General features: G+C 45.2%; 1 protein-coding gene across 1 annotated transcript in view; it reads right to left on the bottom strand.

Moving 5' to 3' along the window:
* Positions 1-18,208, bottom strand: part of LOC142488429 (uncharacterized) — a 45,118-nt gene extending 26,910 nt beyond the window's left edge. The window contains exons 1-3 of the mRNA XM_075588930.1: positions 17,945-18,208; positions 13,842-13,955; positions 12,819-12,932 (exon numbers count right to left, since the gene is read on the bottom strand). Coding sequence (XP_075445045.1) covers positions 12,819-12,932; positions 13,842-13,923 — 196 coding nt within the window. The 5' untranslated portion in view covers positions 13,924-13,955; positions 17,945-18,208. The remainder of the gene's footprint in view (positions 1-12,818; positions 12,933-13,841; positions 13,956-17,944) is intronic.
* Between the last annotated feature and the right edge of the window lie 453 nt (positions 18,209-18,661).

The raw sequence follows: 18,661 nt of genomic DNA, 5'->3' as shown, positions 1-18,661 counted from the left end.
GGGGATGCGGGCAAAAAGGAGATATGGCTCATATTTGGTGGAGTTGCCCAAAAATTCAGGTATTCTGGGTCATGATTCAAACATTGATCCGAGAGTACCAAGGGGTGGAGGTTGAGGTGGAACCGCTGACCATGGTGATGGCCAAACCAATTGATGAATTAGAAACGGCAGAAAGTAAGATGATAACTCATGTGTTGACGGCAGCCCGCTGTGTTATTGCGCTGGCCTGGAAAAAGGTGAACGCGCCTTCTAGGCAGATGGTGCTACGGAGACTAAGGGAAATAAAGACGATGGAGCTCCTCACAGCGCAGTTGAGCCAAAAAAACTGACAAATTTCACAAAATTTGGGAAATATGGCCAGGAAATTAGGGGCCCCATAGAGATAAACACAGAGAGACCAGACAAATGGGCTCTTCCCCCCTCCCACCCCCATCTTTTTCTTCTCTCCTATGCTCATCTCTTTCCTTTGCTAATTTCACGAGAGACGCTCACGGAAGCAGCTGCTTCCCTAACACAACCTGAGATATGGAGACAGACCACATTAGTTCAAAGACCGTGTTAAAGCAAATATTTCATTTAAGCAGCGATGACAAACTGTTAATGCTTTTTGTTGTATGGACAAGTGGTACTGTTAAAACATCACATGTATTCCAATGTTAAATATTTGTTATGTCTCTCCAAAACAATAAAAAAATTGAAACAAAAAAAAAACCACGTATCGGAGTCTACAGTTTAGTGGCCGTTGTTATTGATTAGGATAGAATACTGTAACTGAGAGCTTCATAGAAAACCTGAAACAGTATGCTGTTGTTTTCAGGCCATATACAATACATATACATACTGTATAATAAACCCGAAAAATAAAAAAGTATTCATTTATACTACATGTATTCCAGTACATGTGTATTCTATACCCGTACAGTATTGTTTTAATACTCGTGATGTACAGTACTGAGCATGCCTACAGTATACAGTACTGTACAATATGCCTGGACAGTACTGTATGTTCTAGAAACACTATTTTGTTACAGTATAAAAGGAGACAATGGAACAATTTAAAACAAATCAACATTTTCTTTTATTGGTGGAGTAAGTACAAAAACATTTATTTACAAATACAATTTAAAAACATTTAAAGTATACAGCAGGTCTTGTGTAAGTAAAAACATTTCTTTACTAATACAAGTTAAAACACGCAACATCTCCTTTATTAAAGTACAGAAAGTCAAAATATTTACAGTAGGATGGTGTACAGTACAGTAAGTCAGGCCTGCACAACTCCAGTCCTCGAGGGCCACAAACAGGCCCGGTTTTATCCTGTAACCCGGGCCTGTTTGCGGCCCTCGAGGACTGGAGTTGTGCAGGTCTTGTGTAAGTAAAAACATTTCTTTATTCATACAAGTTAAAACAAGCAACAAGTCAAAAAATAAAAAAACAGTTGAACAGTCACGCAAATTCGATCCCCACCAGATTGTCCTTCCAGGGCCGTTGCCTTGTATGACGCAAAATGCCATTAATGGAGTCTCGAACGATTTTCCATTAAAGGATCTGAAATTGAAAAATAGCGCCGCAATTCCTCCACAATAGTCCTTCTTAAATTTTCAGGAAGCGCCCTTTTTTCGCGATTTCCTTCGTAGTTTACATTCTTGGCCAACCCGCAGTACACCAAGTAGGACACGCGGTGCTTAAAAATGAACATGAGATACTTCTGGGGTAAACCAGCAATCATCACCCTATACTTCTCCGAGTGCCGGTGGCAGCTCGCGCAGGATGATGTCGGGCACCGTATCGATGCAAGCGTATGTAGGTTGGATTCTGGGAGCGGGTGTGCTTGTGGCGGCGGGCAGGGTAGGTTGTCTGGGAGGAAGCTACCCTCCTGCTCCAGCGTCGGGGATACAGGGGCATGAACACCGAGCAAATTATGTATCCCTGCTATGTCAGTCCACCTTCTCCATCCGTTGATCCACCTTCTCCATCCGTTGATCCACCTTCTCCATCCGTTGATCCACCTTCTCCATCCGTTGATCCACCTTCTCCATCCGTTGATCCACCTTCTCCATCCGTTGATCCACCTTCTCCATCCGTTGATCCACCTTCTCCATCCGTTGATCCACCTTCTCCATCCGTTGATCCACCTTCTCCATCCGTTGATCCACCTTCTCCATCCGTTGATCCACCTTCTCCATCCGTTGATCCACCTTCTCCATCCGTTGATCCACCTTCTCCATCCGTTGATCCACCTTCTCCATCCGTTGATCCACCTTCTCCATCCGTTGATCCACCTTCTCCATCCGTTGATCCACCTTCTCCATCCGTTGATCCACCTTCTCCATCCGTTGATCCACCTTCTCCATCCGTTGATCCACCTTCTCCATCCGTTGATCCACCTTCTCCATCCGTTGATCCACCTTCTCCATCCGTTGATCCACCTTCTCCATCCGTTGATCCACCTTCTCCATCCGTTGATCCACCTTCTCCATCCGTTGATCCACCTTCTCCATCCGTTGATCCACCTTCTCCATCCGTTGATCCACCTTCTCCATCCGTTAATCCACCTTCTCCATCCGTTGATCCACCTTCTCCATCCGTTGATCCACCTTCTCCATCCGTTGATCCATCTTCCCCATCCGCATGGTCTCTAAAAGATCTAGCTTTACCAGCATAGTAGAGTTCCCGGGGATATCGACACTTAACCCATTCAGCATGCAGTCTAATGAGCTGGTTCTTGTGCATGGGGTGCTGTGGACATCTGGGTGGATGGGTGCTACGGAGGATGAGATAGGGGTTCCCTGGAGAGAAGCGGCATCGTCGTTGAAGGATGGAGGAGGTGACCTGTGGATTTCCAAGAGAGAAGTTGCAGCGTCGTCGAAGAGGGATGGAGAAAGTGACCTGTGGGTTTCCGGGCGAGAAGTGGCAGAGTCGTCTAAGCATAATGGAGAAAGTGACCCGTGGATTTCCGGGAGATCAGCGGCAGCGTCGAAGAGTAGCGGAGAAGATGGGCTGTGGGTTTCCGAGAGAGCGGCGGCAGCGTCGTGGACGAGTAGTGGAGAAGATGGGCTGTAGATTTCCAGGAGAGCAGCGGCAGAGACGTCGAACGGTAATCGAAGTGGCCTGCGGGTTCGATGGGTTGGCTGCCATTTGTTTTGCGTTGAGTGTACATCACCGAATTTCTTCTTGACATAAGGCTTATGTGTATTAAAACCCTTAGCCTTTGGGGTCAGCAGAAGGTTTTCTTTATTAGCCTTAGCCTGTCGCTTTGGCCTTGGCCTTGGCTTGGAAAAGGCTGCAGCCTTTCGCTTTTTCTGTGCGATAGGCACGGCACAGGCAAATGGCTTCCTTCGTCCGTAGAATCGGGGTTGATCCATGGAAGCAGATGTCACAATGCAGTATCTGGACAAGGGCAAATTCAGATACAGATCATCGAGTGGGAGGCTATGCAAAGTGTGTAACCTTTTATGCATGGCGACGAGGTACAGGTATTGAAAGTGGGCGTACTCCAATGTGAGTCATTAACGTATAAATACATCATCCATTTTGTGGATTCACTGCACATTGAATACACAGACTAAACCTCGAATATACATTCTTGTGCTTGTATTTCTTTCTACTCACAGCAATGCCTGTTAAAAAGATTTCAAAGGATCTCAGCATGAGAATTAAGGAGATGTACACGAGCGGACACCGAATTGCAGATATCAAACACTGGTTAGCTGCTTCTGGCCTCGTACCATCAACCACCGTGTGCTATCATGCACACGGAAAAACCAAACAACGCACGAGGACACCGACGGTAACTAACGTGTAAGTATATTTATATAACTATATAATACAGTATATCTATTATTGTTTATATTGCTGCATATTACTATAACTATATAGTATAGATCTATCTAATTTTATAGTTATTTCGGTATATTTATATAACGACAGTATATAATACAGTATATCTATTATTGTTTATAAAGCTGCATCTATAATTGTTTACTACCGGAAACAATTGTTGTTTTTCTGTACACTGTAGGGAGACAACTCTTCTGGTCGACAAAATAGGTGAAGAGAATGATGAGAAGATTGCCTTAAGGGTCAAATATACTCTCCTGCAAAATCACAATCTCACTGTATCCGAGACCAGCATAAAGAAGATGAGACGCAGAATTGGATGAAAATATGGACGTGTGAGGTTAGTACTGGACAGTACAGGAGGTTAAAGTGTTGTTTAAGAAACTGTACTGTACCTATAAAATTATTCCTTGTCATTACAGAGCGTACCCTATGATAAGGGACGTTAACAAGATCAAGAGAGTGGTCCAGGCCCAGGCTGGATCGACAGTGGAGAAACTTTCCAGGATTGCATCTTCACTGACGAGTCTACTGTATCGCTGGAGATATTTGCCACCTTTGCATTCCACAAAAAAGGCTGCATATCTATGAAGCCGCGTCCAAAACACCCAGTGAAGATGCATGTGTGGGGTGCCATCTCTAGGCGTGGACCAGGATGCATTGTCATCTTTGAAGGAAAAATATATAAAATATAATTTTGCCTTATGCACTGTACTGTACAGTTTTTTGAGCACTTTTCTTTTCTTGTAATAGAAATCATGAATAAAGCTTTTTTTTCCCCCAAGAGCAAATTGTACCCGAGATTGTGGAATACATCACACGTGAGTTCCCAGAAGGTCACCGTTTCTACCAGGACAACGATCCGAAGCACACCGCGTCAACAGCGCATATTCTTGAGCGCGGTATCAACTGGGTGAAGACGCCAGCGGAGTGCGGTAACCGTGTCTCATTTTTTCCCACTGTTTTTACTGTGTACTGTATCTCTTTAACTAATTGTCCTTTTTTTCCCCCTCCAATGACAGATCGCCAGACTTCAATCCTATCGAAATGGTCTGGCATCAGCTGAAGGGCCATATCCGAATAGTCGTGAAACCCTCCAAAAAGGATGAGTTGGCGCAAGGCATAATGAGTTTTTGGAACCATGTACTCACCGTGGAACGATGCAATAAATATATTGACCATATTGCAACTCTGTTGCCCAATGTGATCGCGCGTAATGGGCAAGCATCAGGAAGGTAGTATGGTATAGTACTGTACTGTACTGTAGTATTGTAAGTACAGTATGATACAGGTAAGTATGGCACAGATTTTTTCTTTCCTGAGAGAGCAGCACTAGCCATCCGGTTACAAAGTATGTAACAGTAGTCACAGTATACAGTAGTTCCAGTATAGACTAGTTTGACAGTACTAATTGCATACTGTAGTGCAATATGGAGTAGCTATACTGCACACAATGCCATAATATGCAGCTAACTGCACTAATTTTTTATTTTCTTGTCTTTTCAGAGAAAAAAAGGATGGAACGGGGAGGGGGGTGTCATGTGTACATTGTGAGAACTGTGTGTACAGTAAAGTGTACAGTATCTAAAGTGCAGTCATGATGTACACAAAACCTCACCTCTCTCAATGAACTACACAGAATGAGGATGATAAAGATGGAAATTTTTATTTTATTATATATTATATATTAATTAATATTATTATCAATGTGCATTATTCATGATTATCCACCGGCCCTCAATTTTCAACTGACAGAAGAACTGAATAAGGACTGCATTTTGTATTATTCATGATTATTTGTATATTTGTATATTTTGTTCCTGATAAAATAAATATTTCTTTACATTCATGATAATCATAGCCCCCCATACACCAAAGAAAAAGAAAGAATGACAAAAAGTGGTAACTTTCTGCATCAAAAATATCAAAAACATTTCATTTCTCTCTATTTCACAGTGCTGTGCAAATCAGATTTACATATCAAATTCGAGAAGGGATTACCACAAGCGTTACCATAAACAAAGCCTCAAAGGGTTGGGGAGGGGGTGGATGGATGAGTCATGCGCAGTAATCATCAGCTAGCTCCCTTCCCAAAGAGGATTACACGCAGGTGCAGAGAGGTGATGCTCGGCTAGGGATGATTAAAAGCAGAATGACAAGCTTTAGAAACGGAATGGTTTGGGAGAGGTGTCTATAAGACGTTCAAATCCTTGAGCGAGCCTTGTGTGTGTGCGCGTGGGGGAGAGGGGTACAGGGTACAGCTGCATGAAGGATTAGCTGTACTGCAGTTCAAAGACATTACATATTTTCAACAGGCAGGCCATCATAATAATTTGATCCTCACACCCCCAAATACAGGTAAATAATAACCACACAAATCAACCATGTGCAGTCAAACGCACAGTGACGCAGTCAAAAGCTACAGCACAGATTGATTATCGTAATATCAAGATGGTTTAGGCAGGCTTGTGGAGAAAATAAAAATAAAAAAGGACGAGAAAATTTTTTTTTTTTGGTCACTCACTCTTGAACTTCGCAAGCAAGCAGTAGTGATGTTATAGACGCATGCGCAGTAATCATCAGTTAGCGAGCAGGAATGTGATTGAAACCAGAAAGACACACATTCAAAGGAATGGTGTGGGAGAGGTGTACTGTACTGTAGATAAGAAGTTGAAATACTGCAGTGCAGTAAATTAGCCTGTGTGTGTGCGGGGGCGAGCGCCGTATATGCCGAAATGTGATACTGTTACAGAACACGCCTATGCGTTTCAACAATGTTCAAATGAGACATACAGTACTGCACATGCATGTCTAAATATGCAAATTTACAATTACTGCGCGCGCACACGCAGACTGTGTACTGACATAGGTTGAACTGCTAAAGTATTAGACTTTGAAGAAAACAGCTCACGAACGCCCCCCTGAGTTTTTAGACGGTATTGCAGTAATGCAGACAGCGATAATAAAATGCAAATATTACGAGTGCTAAAATACCAGAGCATATTCCGGAAAAAAAAAAATATACCGCATCTGCCCGCGGTTATCAGAGTTGTGCCGATACGGCCGCATGAGGATAAAGGCGCCCGCCACTGTATCAAGTGAGGAACTGGTTGACACAGCAGAGGTAACAGTGGAAGATGAACAAGGACACTTGAACTCTTATACAGTGATTTCTTTGTGGATGGCCACCGCAGGAATTGGCCATTAGAAGAGCTCTCCATCCTCCACTGCTTACGATAAATATGTCACTTGAGTATCCCGCCCCATCAGTGGATGATCTGCTACACCATATGAGTAGGTCACTCGGGAATAACCAAAACGCCTGTATTTCTCACAGAAAATGTGGGTAGTACTACTATATATTTTCATCCTATTTTTTGGTATCTCCGAAATACTACACTATATATTTTTCTTGTTTGTTGTGTTTTTTCTATTTTTTCATATTCACCTGGATGAGAGTGCGCCACGGACTCTGTAAGCAAACGATAGTGTAAAGATACTGTAGATGCCCATGTATGTATGTCTTTATTTATATAAGGCCCCGCAGTGTACTCAGCACTTTACAGCAGAAACAATACTGTACAGGGAATTATAAGTTCAACAAACACAATCAGACAATAGGAACGGAAATCCCTGCCCTGGAGAGCTTACAATCTAAGTGATGCAGCGACTACACTGCCCATGTAATCTTCTGCCATAAGACCCACAAACTAAACTGCTCCATTTTGTGTCATATTTTGTCAGTCACAAATACTATTCATATAATTTCCCAAGCATGCGGCCTTGGTGTAATATTTGACTCCTCTCTTTCCTTCTCCTCTCACATTCAAAACAAAGAAAAAAAGGAGCACTGCAGAAAAGAAGAACTGGAGGCAAAAGTAGAAAAAAATAAAAGATTTATTGAGACACAGCCTAAGTTACAAGAGAAACCTCCAACGCGTTTCTCGCCATGGCCGCTTTATCAAAGAATGGATTCAAGAGTCTAGAGAGTGTCACGTTATAGGCACTCCCCGCCGGAAACACTGCCTACCTGTATCAAAGGTAAAAAACGACCCATGGGAACAAAACAGTCCGGGGAAAATGTAACCATGGAAAGAAGGCAGTGTAACTGTGGGGGAGAAATCTAGCAAAAGGACACAAAGAATACAATAACGTGGGGATTTGGACACTTTATTATTAAGATCTGAAGCGAAATGGATTTACCTGTTGGGCACTCGTACACCACACGGTCTGAATGAGGGTTATGGATACACAGCATTTTTATAAAATCAGACACAAATGCTTTAATTTTTGCATTAGTAACCTTTATTTGCAGGTAAAAGGGCACTAAAATCATTTACATGGTGTGGGAGATTGATACCCCACTCTTCCTGATTTATATGTCAGTGATACAACCCACAAAGAAAATGTGGTGACATCTAATGTAGTGGCTCCTCCTGCTTTATTAATCTTCATAATGCCGTGTGAATGACACTAACGCTAAGGCCCCGCTCCCAGAGTCAGCGCGCCCGCACTGCAGACAGGCAGTGCGCTGACATACACAGACCGCGATATGCGGTCTGTAGGGAGCGGGAGCTGGAGGTGGGCGGGAGTGGGAGGCTTGACAGGGAGGGGGGGCTTGAGCAGAGGGACCCGCAACTCCCCCCCCCCCTCCCTCCACAGACTCGGGCTGGAGCTGCTGATGGTAAGTAAAACACACACACATACACACGCACTCACACACACACACACACACAGACAGAGGCAGGCACTCACGCACTCATACACACACACACACAGACAGAGGCAGGCACTCACGCACTCAGACACACACACAGACAGGCACGCTGCTGTCACTCCACACTCCTCCCCGCTCCCCGAAGCCTCTCCTCCTCCCGAAGCCTCCCCTCCCCATTGGCTTACAGCCACATCACGTGACGCGTCAACGCTAGGGATCACCATTTTCTTGTGTCCCATAGCGGCTTACGCGCCACAGCGTGTAGTGCGCTGTGCCGCCAGGGGGGACCGGGACCAGCTCGCGAGGATTCCCCTGCTGGTGGGGAACTCGCGTGTGGCCGCCCGCGCCAACGAGCGTAGCGGGACCGAGGCCTAACAGGGTGCTGGCAGTTCATCTCAGCTTCCTTATTTTGGGCTTGATGTGCTGGGTTCTAGTACCAGTGTTGTACTTTTTTAGGTACCCAATTCAATTTCTCCCTACACATTAGGGACCTTTACCATTTTTAGGTTAGTCACCCCTGCATATTATATTTAGTAAGGGTGAGTTTTTTAATTGCACAGGCCGGACACTAGCCCCGCCCCTTTCCCCGCCCACTAGCTGCAATGAGCTGTTTGATTGGATGACAGTGTCCAATCACGGCAGCCTAATGGGCATAAAAGAAGTAGGGAGAACAGTGCTCGCCCACCCCAGAGACGAAACGCGCGTCGGTGTATGACGCAATTCGTGACGTCACAGGTGCGACCGCAGCGCTAGGCTGCGGCTGCAGAGCTTCCCAATATTTCATGTTAGCATTGGTATAGGGCTTTGAGGAACAGCTAAACTAAGTTGTGGGCCCCAGGAGGTATCCACTAGCTAGGTCTTAGCAAGCTAGTCATCGCTATATGGAGAGGCACCCTCTGGGCACATTGCGACAGTGTCAATCAAGCCTCATGGTATTTACCTTTCCCAATGTGGCAAAAACCTCTCCTGCGATCAAGCAGTTTGTGCTGAAGGGTGAGTGGGGCTACCAGATTTCTACCAACCCCCGCACCACTGCGCCCCACCTGCTTTTCCCTCCCTATTGGGTGGTCTCACCTGCCCCCACCCTCAACTCTCCATCCCCCGCTGTTTATACCTACTAAGTGGGGGTTTGTCTTGGAGGTGGGTGTGGATATTCTGAATGCACAACCACCCAGTGGGTTCATGCCCATAATATAGGGTTGTGATAACCTGGGGGTTAGTTGAGGGTATTATGAACTCACTCAACACAGCCAAGTACTCCTCATTACTTTGAGGCGCCGCCCCCCCCCCCCGTCCTCCCCCTGTTTTGGGCAGGGAACTCCATGAACTTTTGGGAGTTACCACCCATATAGCATATTGTTACCTGCACCTTGTCACACACTATGGCAGCGGCTAATATACTACTGCACCAAGCACCTTAGGTACAGTACAGATGGTAACAGTGCTCAGCACCTCGTAGGTTTTAACCTCTTGTTGTCCTCATATTGTTATATATGTATTAACAATTTATTATTTTCATGCATTGGAGGAAGAGTGCTCGCTTGAGGGTTCTCTCTTTATGTTGTATTCAATAATAAAAAACTTAAATAGACTCATAAGGACAATAAAAATTAAATGAAAAAGCATCAAATTTAAAAGTGGATAGGACGTGGAGAGAATAAAATTCTTAGATGATTAAATAAAGTGTAACATCAAATAATATAATCATGTAATAATATACATATAATAAATGTAACCTCAACTACCAAGGCAAGTAAGAAGGAGGGGAGGGACAGGGACTTGGAGCACAGCAAAAAAACAACAGGCTGGCGGCAGTGGCAGCGTGCAAAAACTTTATTACGGCAATATTGCCATCATAAAAACAGGACAGGTTGACGCGTTTCGTCTAAGAGACTTTTTCAAAAAGAGACTTTTTGAAAAAGTCTCTTAGACGAAACGCGTCAACCTGTCCTGTTTTTATGATGGCAATGTTGCCGTAATAAAGTTTTTGCACGCTGCCACTGCCGCCAGCCTGTTGTTTTTTTGTTTTTTTGCTGTGCTCCAAGTCCCTGTCCCTCCCCTCCTTCTTACTTACCTGTTCTGTGACGGATGCACGCTTCAAGGAGAGCAGCGGTGAGATCCCCTTCTCTGGAACGGACAGCCAGCAGGCACCAACGAGCCAGCTATACGAGTCTCTGTACTCCCTGCTCGAGGACCCGCCGGGAACACGTGACCTGCCACAGAAGGAACCGCCTGATGGGAGAAGCACTCCGGTCAAGTTAGAGATTACTTTCCCTATCAAACGGCTATCCGAATTGTGCCTTATTGTGCCTGAATGAAGTATTATGCTATTATGCTACCATTCTCTATATAGGGGTACCTATCTCACTGCTCCCATTTATAACTTCTAATCTGGCAAATTTGCCCGACAAATTTACACCTTTGTTACACTGAGGATCACAACAGTCCTCAAACCGACACCAATTTGAAGCACCACCTTAGGGGTTAACTCCCTCAACTACCAAGGCAAAGAACAATATGAATCTTGATAAGGGGAATATACATAATGAATAAGATGTAAATAAATAAACCACATTGAGAAAATGGCCACAGTAAGGATACAATACTACTCATCAAATGTGACTAGAGACACATATGTATCTCAATGATAGAAACAAATGTATATGAAAAATACACCGTATTATATAACCTGAGAATGGGCAAAGGAATAATATAGCTTACAGAAAATGTTTTAGGTCCTATTCTGTATTAATCCCAAAAGGGGATAGAGTATTAAGTGAGTGGGTCCAAAACATCTCACGCTGATTAAGCTGTTTAATTCTATCACCCCCTCGTGCAGTGACAGGTATAGATTCAATCCCCTCGTGTAGGGACAGGTATAGATTCAATCCCCTTGTGTAGAAACAGGTATAGATTCAATCCCCTCGTGTAGGGACAGGTATAGATTCAATCCCCTCGTGCAGAAACAGGTATAGATTCAATCCCCTCGTGTAGTGACAGGTATAGATTCAATCCCCTCGTGTAGTGACAGGTATAGATTCAATCCCCTCGTGTAGTGACAGGTATAGATTCAATCCCCTCGTGTAGGGACAGGTATAGATTCAATCCCCTCGTGTAGGGACAGGTATAGATTCAATCCCCTCGTGTAGGGACAGGTATAGATTCAATCCCCTCGTGTAGTGACAGGTATAGATTCAATCCCCTCGTGTAGGGACAGGTATAAATTCAATCCCCTCGTGTAGGAACAGGTATAGATTCAATCCCCTTGTGTAGGAACAGGTGTAGGATTCAATCGCCGAAAAATGAAAGGTGGACAAGTTTCCCAATGTACAATGTGTAAAATGTTTGGAAACTGGGAGCATCTGATCTAGTTTTTAATAGAACGAATGTGCTCCATAATTCTGACCTTCACTGGTCTGATTGTCCGCCCAACGAATCCTCGACCACAACCGCAGGTTAAGTAATAAATCACAATATTACAATGAATAAAAACTGGGATTGTGTGTGTGTTTCTTAATGTGTACAATAATCAATAGATTTGATAGGATTGGCATAGCAACAAATACACATTCACCACATTTGGAAAAAAAAAAAAAAAACACTCTTATCCAAGGAAGGGAACAAGAAAATTATCGGCGTAAACGCGCCACAACTGTCGTCCTACAGGCTGCCTACAGAGGGATGAAAACTCGTCAGTTTAATCATCTAGTTCTCCCTCACCTGCTATCCTAATTAAGGAACAGGTATTTATGGAAGCTAGGTTTGCTGCTTCATTTTCTCTCCTAGAGCCTGGAGGCTGGGGGCACGCTGCTCCCCTGTATGCAGTTCGGGGAGGACGCCCCCATCACTTTCACTGTCCGGAAGAATTGCCGGGACTCTTGGGACGCTGTCCCCATCTATCAGTTAAGCTATGTCTAAAGATTGGATATTATTGTGTATCTAATGACCCTAAATGAGAGGGTATTGTTTAAGCTGGGGAACCAGGTTAGTTAGGGAAGGGTCCCTTGAATTTGTTTTCCCAAATGCGTTTTATCCCATCTATTGATGGTCAGACGCCCATAACTCTGCATTTCCAACCTTTATACGTGTTTGAGAGCCATATTGCACTTCTAACTCTGCTGCATGTGGCTTGTCCCAGAACACCCAGCAGGCCTGGGGACTTCCTATCAGAGGTAAAACCATGAATATTCACTAATTGTGACCATGCTCCTTGTAACAAGATAACATCCCTTTGTGCAGACAAAGGGGAAAAGGTACTCACCAGAGACAGGAAATGGAACAGTTTCACTCTTTATTGGGGTCAGATGTTCCTCTGTGTCTGTCTCTTCCTTCTCTGACTTAATCTCTAAACTCTCTGGTACAACCACAGGGAAACCTGGCAATAAGAAAAGGGAAATCCATCATGTAAAGCTGGGAGTGGGGGCGCTTCTTGTGATATCAGTATACAGAAATACTCTATACTGATCCCTATGGGGGAGGGGTGAAGTGATTGATTTTACTTTGTTATTAACCCTTTGAGTGCTGAAGAAGTTTTTACCTCTGAGTGCTGAAAACATTTTGAAGCTACCAATGTTCAAACCTCAATAACAATAATATTCCCAATATAACCTTAGAACAGCGGTGGGCAAACTGGGGGTGCGCTACCCCCAGGCGGTGCGCGAAACTACTGGCGGGGCGCGCAGGGTTTACAGAGGCCCCGCGCACTTCCCAAAGCCACTTAAATTAAATGCCGGGGAAGTGGCGAAGGCCTCTGTAAACCTACTTACCTTTATTCAGCCGGCATCTGGAGACGCGGCACCATGGCAACGCAGGCTCAAATGACGCCACGGGGTTATGTGATGTCACGTTGCTATGGCAACATGCCGTCATGACGCCCAGACGCCAGGAACCAAGGTAAGGAGGAGGGAGGGGGCGCGTGGAGAGGAGGACATCCGGCAGGGGGCGAAGGAAAAAAAAAAACGTTTGCGCCCCCCCTGCCTTAGACAAATGATTTTTTTTATTAGGACAGGTATCTTATAATTGTACGCACGCTTTAATATTATTTCCCAAAATATTGTACACATTTCCGTCCATTTTTAAAAAAAGTATCTTTATATTACGGTGTTTACAGACACATTTCCAAATATCACATTGTTGCACATTGTATTTACATATACATAGGTTATCGTATAATGTTACATAGATCAATACATATTTGAGATACCAATTTTTTTCTCTTTTTTTTTTTTCCAGTCCATTTTTAAACATACTGAATAAAGACAAGTGAGGATGTAAGGGCACTTACCACAAACAGGAAATGCATCTATTTCTTCCTTTATTGGGGTCAGATGTTCCTCTGTGTCGGGCTCTTCTCTCTCTGACTTCATCTCCAAACTCTCTGGTACAACCACTGGGAAACCTGGCAACAAGAAAAGGGAAATCCACCATGTAAAGCTGGGAGTGGGGGTGCTTCTTGTGATTTCACCTCCTCTGATATTGGTATAATATAATACATCTTGTAAAGAAATGTATTACTAGCCCTTCTGGCAGAAAATGACAGAGGTGAAGATATATTATCGTCTTACCTGCTGGTGGTTCTATAAGAATATAAGATTAGTTTGGGTGTTTGAGTCACATAACTGCAAAATAATCAGATATTCCCCCTTTGCAGGTTTCAAAGACACCAAAATATCTCCTCTACTCACTAAACAAGCGTGGATCCATGCTGGGAGTGGGCAGCGCTGCTCTGGGAGGTGCTGGCAGTGGGCAGCGCTGCTCTGGGAGGTGCTGGCAGTGGGCAGCGCTGCTCTGGGAGGTGCTGGCAGTGGGCAGCGCTGCTCTGGGAGGTGCTGGCAGTGGGCAGCGCTGCTCTGGGAGGTGCTGGCAGTGGGCAGCGCTGCTCTGGGAGGTGCTGGCAGTGGGCAGCGCTGCTCTGGGAGGTGCTGGCAGTGGGCAGGGCTGCTCTGGGAGGTGCTGGCAGTGGGCAGCGCTGCTCTGGGAGGTGCTGGCAGTGGGCAGGGCTGCTCTGGGAGGTGCTGGCAGTGGGCAGCGCTGCTCTGGGAGGTGCTGGCAGTGGGCAGCGCTGCTCTGGAGGTGCTGGCAGTGGGCAGCGCTGCTCTGGAGGTGCTGGCAGTGGGCAGCGCTGCTCTGGAGGTGCTGGCAGTGGGCAGCGCTGCTCTGGAGGTGCTGGCAGTGGGCAGCGCTGCTCTGGAGGTGCTGGCAGTGGGCAGCGCTGCTCTGGAGGTGCTGGCAGTGGGCAGCGCTGCTCTGGAGGTGCTGGCAGTGGGCAGCGCTGCTCTGGAGGTGCTGGCAGTGGGCAGCGCTGCTCTGGAGGTGCTGGCAGTGGGCAGCGCTGCTCTGGAGGTGCTGGCAGTGGGCAGTGCTGCTCTGGAGGTGCTGGCAGTGGGCAGTGCTGCTCTGGAGGTGCTGGCAGTGGGCAGTGCTGCTCTGGAGGTGCTGGCAGTGGGCAGTGCGGCTCTGGAGGTGCTGGCAGTGGGCAGTGCGGCTCTGGAGGTGCTGGCAGTGGGCAGTGCTGCTCTGGAGGTGCTGGCAGTGGGCAGTGCTGCTCTGGAGGAGCTGGCAGTGGGCAGTGCTGCTCTGGAGGTGCTGGCAGTGGGCAGTGCTGCTTTGGAGGTGCTGGCAGTGTGCAGTGCTGCTCTGGAGGTTCTGGCAGTGGGCAGTGCTGCTCTGGAGGTGCTGGCAGTGGGCAATGCTGCTCTGGAGGTGCTGGCAGTGGGCAGCGCTGCTCTGGGAGGTGCTGGCAGTGGGCGGTGCTGGCAGTGGGCAGTGCTCCTCTGGAGGTGCTGACCGGAGGTTACTTAATCTATATGTGTTGGGTTTTAGAATGTGCCTGTATATAAAACAGAATTGGAATGATCAGTTTTTTTGGACAAATAAAGCATTTAGTATCAGCTTTTTCACACCTAAATTATTAACCCCAAAGGAGTCAGAGAAGACAGGGGCACCAAAAAACACACATGGTCCATCCGCAAACAGGAACTTCATTTCAAACACTGCAAAACTTTAATGGCTCAGGATTGTGTCACAACATAACCATCTAGAAAATTATAAAGAGAGTGGGAGATTAGCAGCCAAAAGACCAGTAAAGTCCCCATAGTGTAACATAGTAACATACTGTACAGTTCCATAGTATGAATAAAAAGCAGATACAGTACATGAGTGAGACTTTGATAAATGCTCCCGATAGTCTCTCAGGTCCAGCAGTTCTGCTCCATACTGACACAGTCTCACTTTCCTATTTCATACGGTGAGAAGTGGGTAATGCAGAGGAACCAGTGCAGTAACTTCCCCTCACCTTACCCCACCATAATAAATAGGGGGGTTTGATCCCTCACACCCTCATTAATTTGTTCCTCGATCACCTCCAGTTTCTCACATTCAGCACATTTGTACCTGGCAGGACATGCTTATATAAAGGAATGCCTGGGGAAACACTGACATGTTACTCACTGATTATTTATTTTCCCCGGTCTCTCAATGTCAGCACATGACATGAGGGAATAGGCTCTGCCCATCTGAAGGTAGGACACAGACTTCTGACCTGCTCACACCCTTATAAGCCCGTCCTATTATGACGGGATCACTGCTTCCCGACCCAGATAATTTCCAGAGAAATAGTTATATTCTGATACTGAATCAAAAGCACTATTCTCTGTGTTATATCTGTGGAACGTATCTACACGTATAATACAAGTATTGTAAACACAATAAGACAGTCTGTGAGTGGGTTTATTGGCTTAGCCTGGGATGAGATGCAATGTTTAAAAGCTGTGTTTAAAACAGCAAGCATTGGCTTAAGGGGTTTCCATGTAATAATGGACTTGACAAAAGTGTGTGCTCATTTGCATGTCTTTTCCCAGAATCCCTTGCTGCAATATATATATATATATATATATATATATATATATATATATATATATATATATATATATATATATATATATATATATATATATATACATATACACACACACAAATGTAAATACAACTGTATGCTCATCTGCATGTCTTAGGCAGGTGTGCAACCCCGCCTTTCACCATTATCACACAGCACACAGCACTTCCACTGCAGCAAGGGATTCTGGGAAATGAAATGCAAATGAGCACACAGTGCCACTTTTTGCTTCAAAAAACATTTTTAACATGGTACCCTATAGGCTTAAGCTTGCTGCATGGTCACAGCTTTGAACACAGCCAGGGTTAAGGTGCATACCCAGAAAACCCACCCACAGACAGCTGTTTCGACCTTAATGGGTCTCATCAGTGTGGGGTTGGTTAAATGGGTATGCAAAGAAGCTAAAGGATGGGGCCTAATCCCTTGCTGCAGTAGAAGTGCTGTGTGATAATGGTGAAAGGCGGGATTGCAGACCTGCCTAAGACATGCAGATGAGCATACAGTTGTATTTACATTTGCATATTTGCTTTGCTGTGGAGGGTTTTTGTCACTTTTTTTACTCACCATAACTAACTCAGTATATATATATATACACATGAAGGTCAGTCAGCACACTGTAGTGGAAAAGGTTGTAATAGCAGATGCTAGTCCCATAGAGAATAAGTATGATACGAACCAATCCAAAGACCAGTAAAGAGACAGCAGACCGATTAACCCCGTGCGGTCTGCTGTCTCTTTACTGGTCTTTGGATTGGTTCGTATCATATATATATATATATATATATATATATATATATATAAAAATTCTAAGCAGAGTTATGTGAAATAATGATATAAACTTGCATAAGATGGCATTTAAAATGATTTAGTATGTACATACCAACAGCAATTGTATGTATGTCTTTATTTATATAGCGCCATTAGTGAACATAGCGCTTCACATTAGTAATACACGCGACAATCATATAAATAACAAATAATACAAATAACAGATCATGAGAATAAGTGCTTCAGACATAAATGTAACATTAAGGAAGAGGAGTCCCTGCCCCGAGGAGCTTACAATCTAATTGGTGGGGAGAAGGTACAGAGACAGTAGGAGGGCGTTCAGGTAAGTGCGTCTGCAGGGGGCCAAGCTTTATGTATCGTGTATAGAGAAGCTATAGGCCATAACACACACACAGGATGCTGGCCCCTGTGGTAATTAAGGAGTTAAACTCCAACCAATACTCCCTCAATCTAATTACTTTCTAACTCTATTTAATAACTTTCCCAATCTTATCCTCACTGATTCCTAATGTTAATTCCCAATGTAAAATAACCCCCATTATCTCCCAGTCCCTGTGATACAGGAGGAGTAACCCCCCCAGTGCCAGAGGCTCCCCCTCACTATCAGAGGCTCAGCCTCTCAGGCTCCTGTGTGTAAGGAAGCTCAGAACAGCACTGGGATAATGTGCACAGGTCACACAAGGGAGGAGGAGGAAAGCACTTACCCAATAACACAGGCTGAAGATCTCTGTGCAGCAGGGGGTGGGCAATGTGAGGGGGACACAGGAAAAGGGACTTAGAGGCTGCAGAGCCTATTCCTCAGTGTGTGTCCCCCCCCCCTCAGTGCCTGAGATGTGCACTTTATCCCCTCCTCACTGTGTGTGTACTTCCTATGGAGGGTGGGGGGAGCCCCTGTGATCTCTCAGTCCTTCCCTGTGGGAGTGACCTGGATTCCCCTCTCAGGATGTGGGACAGTCTGTGCTCAGGGTCAGTGTTTCCTGCCGGAATCAAACCTCACACACCAGGACATCCGGCTGCAGCAGAGGGACCATAGAGAGGGAAGAGGGGAGGCCTGAGCGCCTCTATCCAGCTCCTCCTGAGCTCATATGGAACAGTGACCCCTGGTGGGCTCCCAAGCAACGAACTCAGAGGAGGGGAAAGGGGACTGGGGGAGGGGTTGAGTGGTGATGGTGCTACAATCTGGGGTGATATACAAGGGAAACACGGAGAGAACAGAACCCCAATGGGGAGCACTCAGCTCACTCTATGATCACAGGTGCAGCAATGGAAATAAGAGTGTATGTATGCGTACGGTGAGGAGTGAAATAATTTAAACACTTTATTGGGAGTAATACTCAAATAACAAATAGAACGCTAGAAGGTCCAAGTAAGTGAGACTCAATAATGAGCCTAAAAAGCAGCGAAATATTAAAATCCAGCCG

This window comes from Ascaphus truei, chromosome 2 (assembly GCF_040206685.1).
Source record: "Ascaphus truei isolate aAscTru1 chromosome 2, aAscTru1.hap1, whole genome shotgun sequence".
Taxonomy (NCBI): Eukaryota; Metazoa; Chordata; class Amphibia; order Anura; family Ascaphidae; genus Ascaphus; species Ascaphus truei.
The sequence above is the reverse complement of the archived record's forward strand: the minus strand, read 5'-3'. Positions and strand labels throughout refer to the sequence as shown.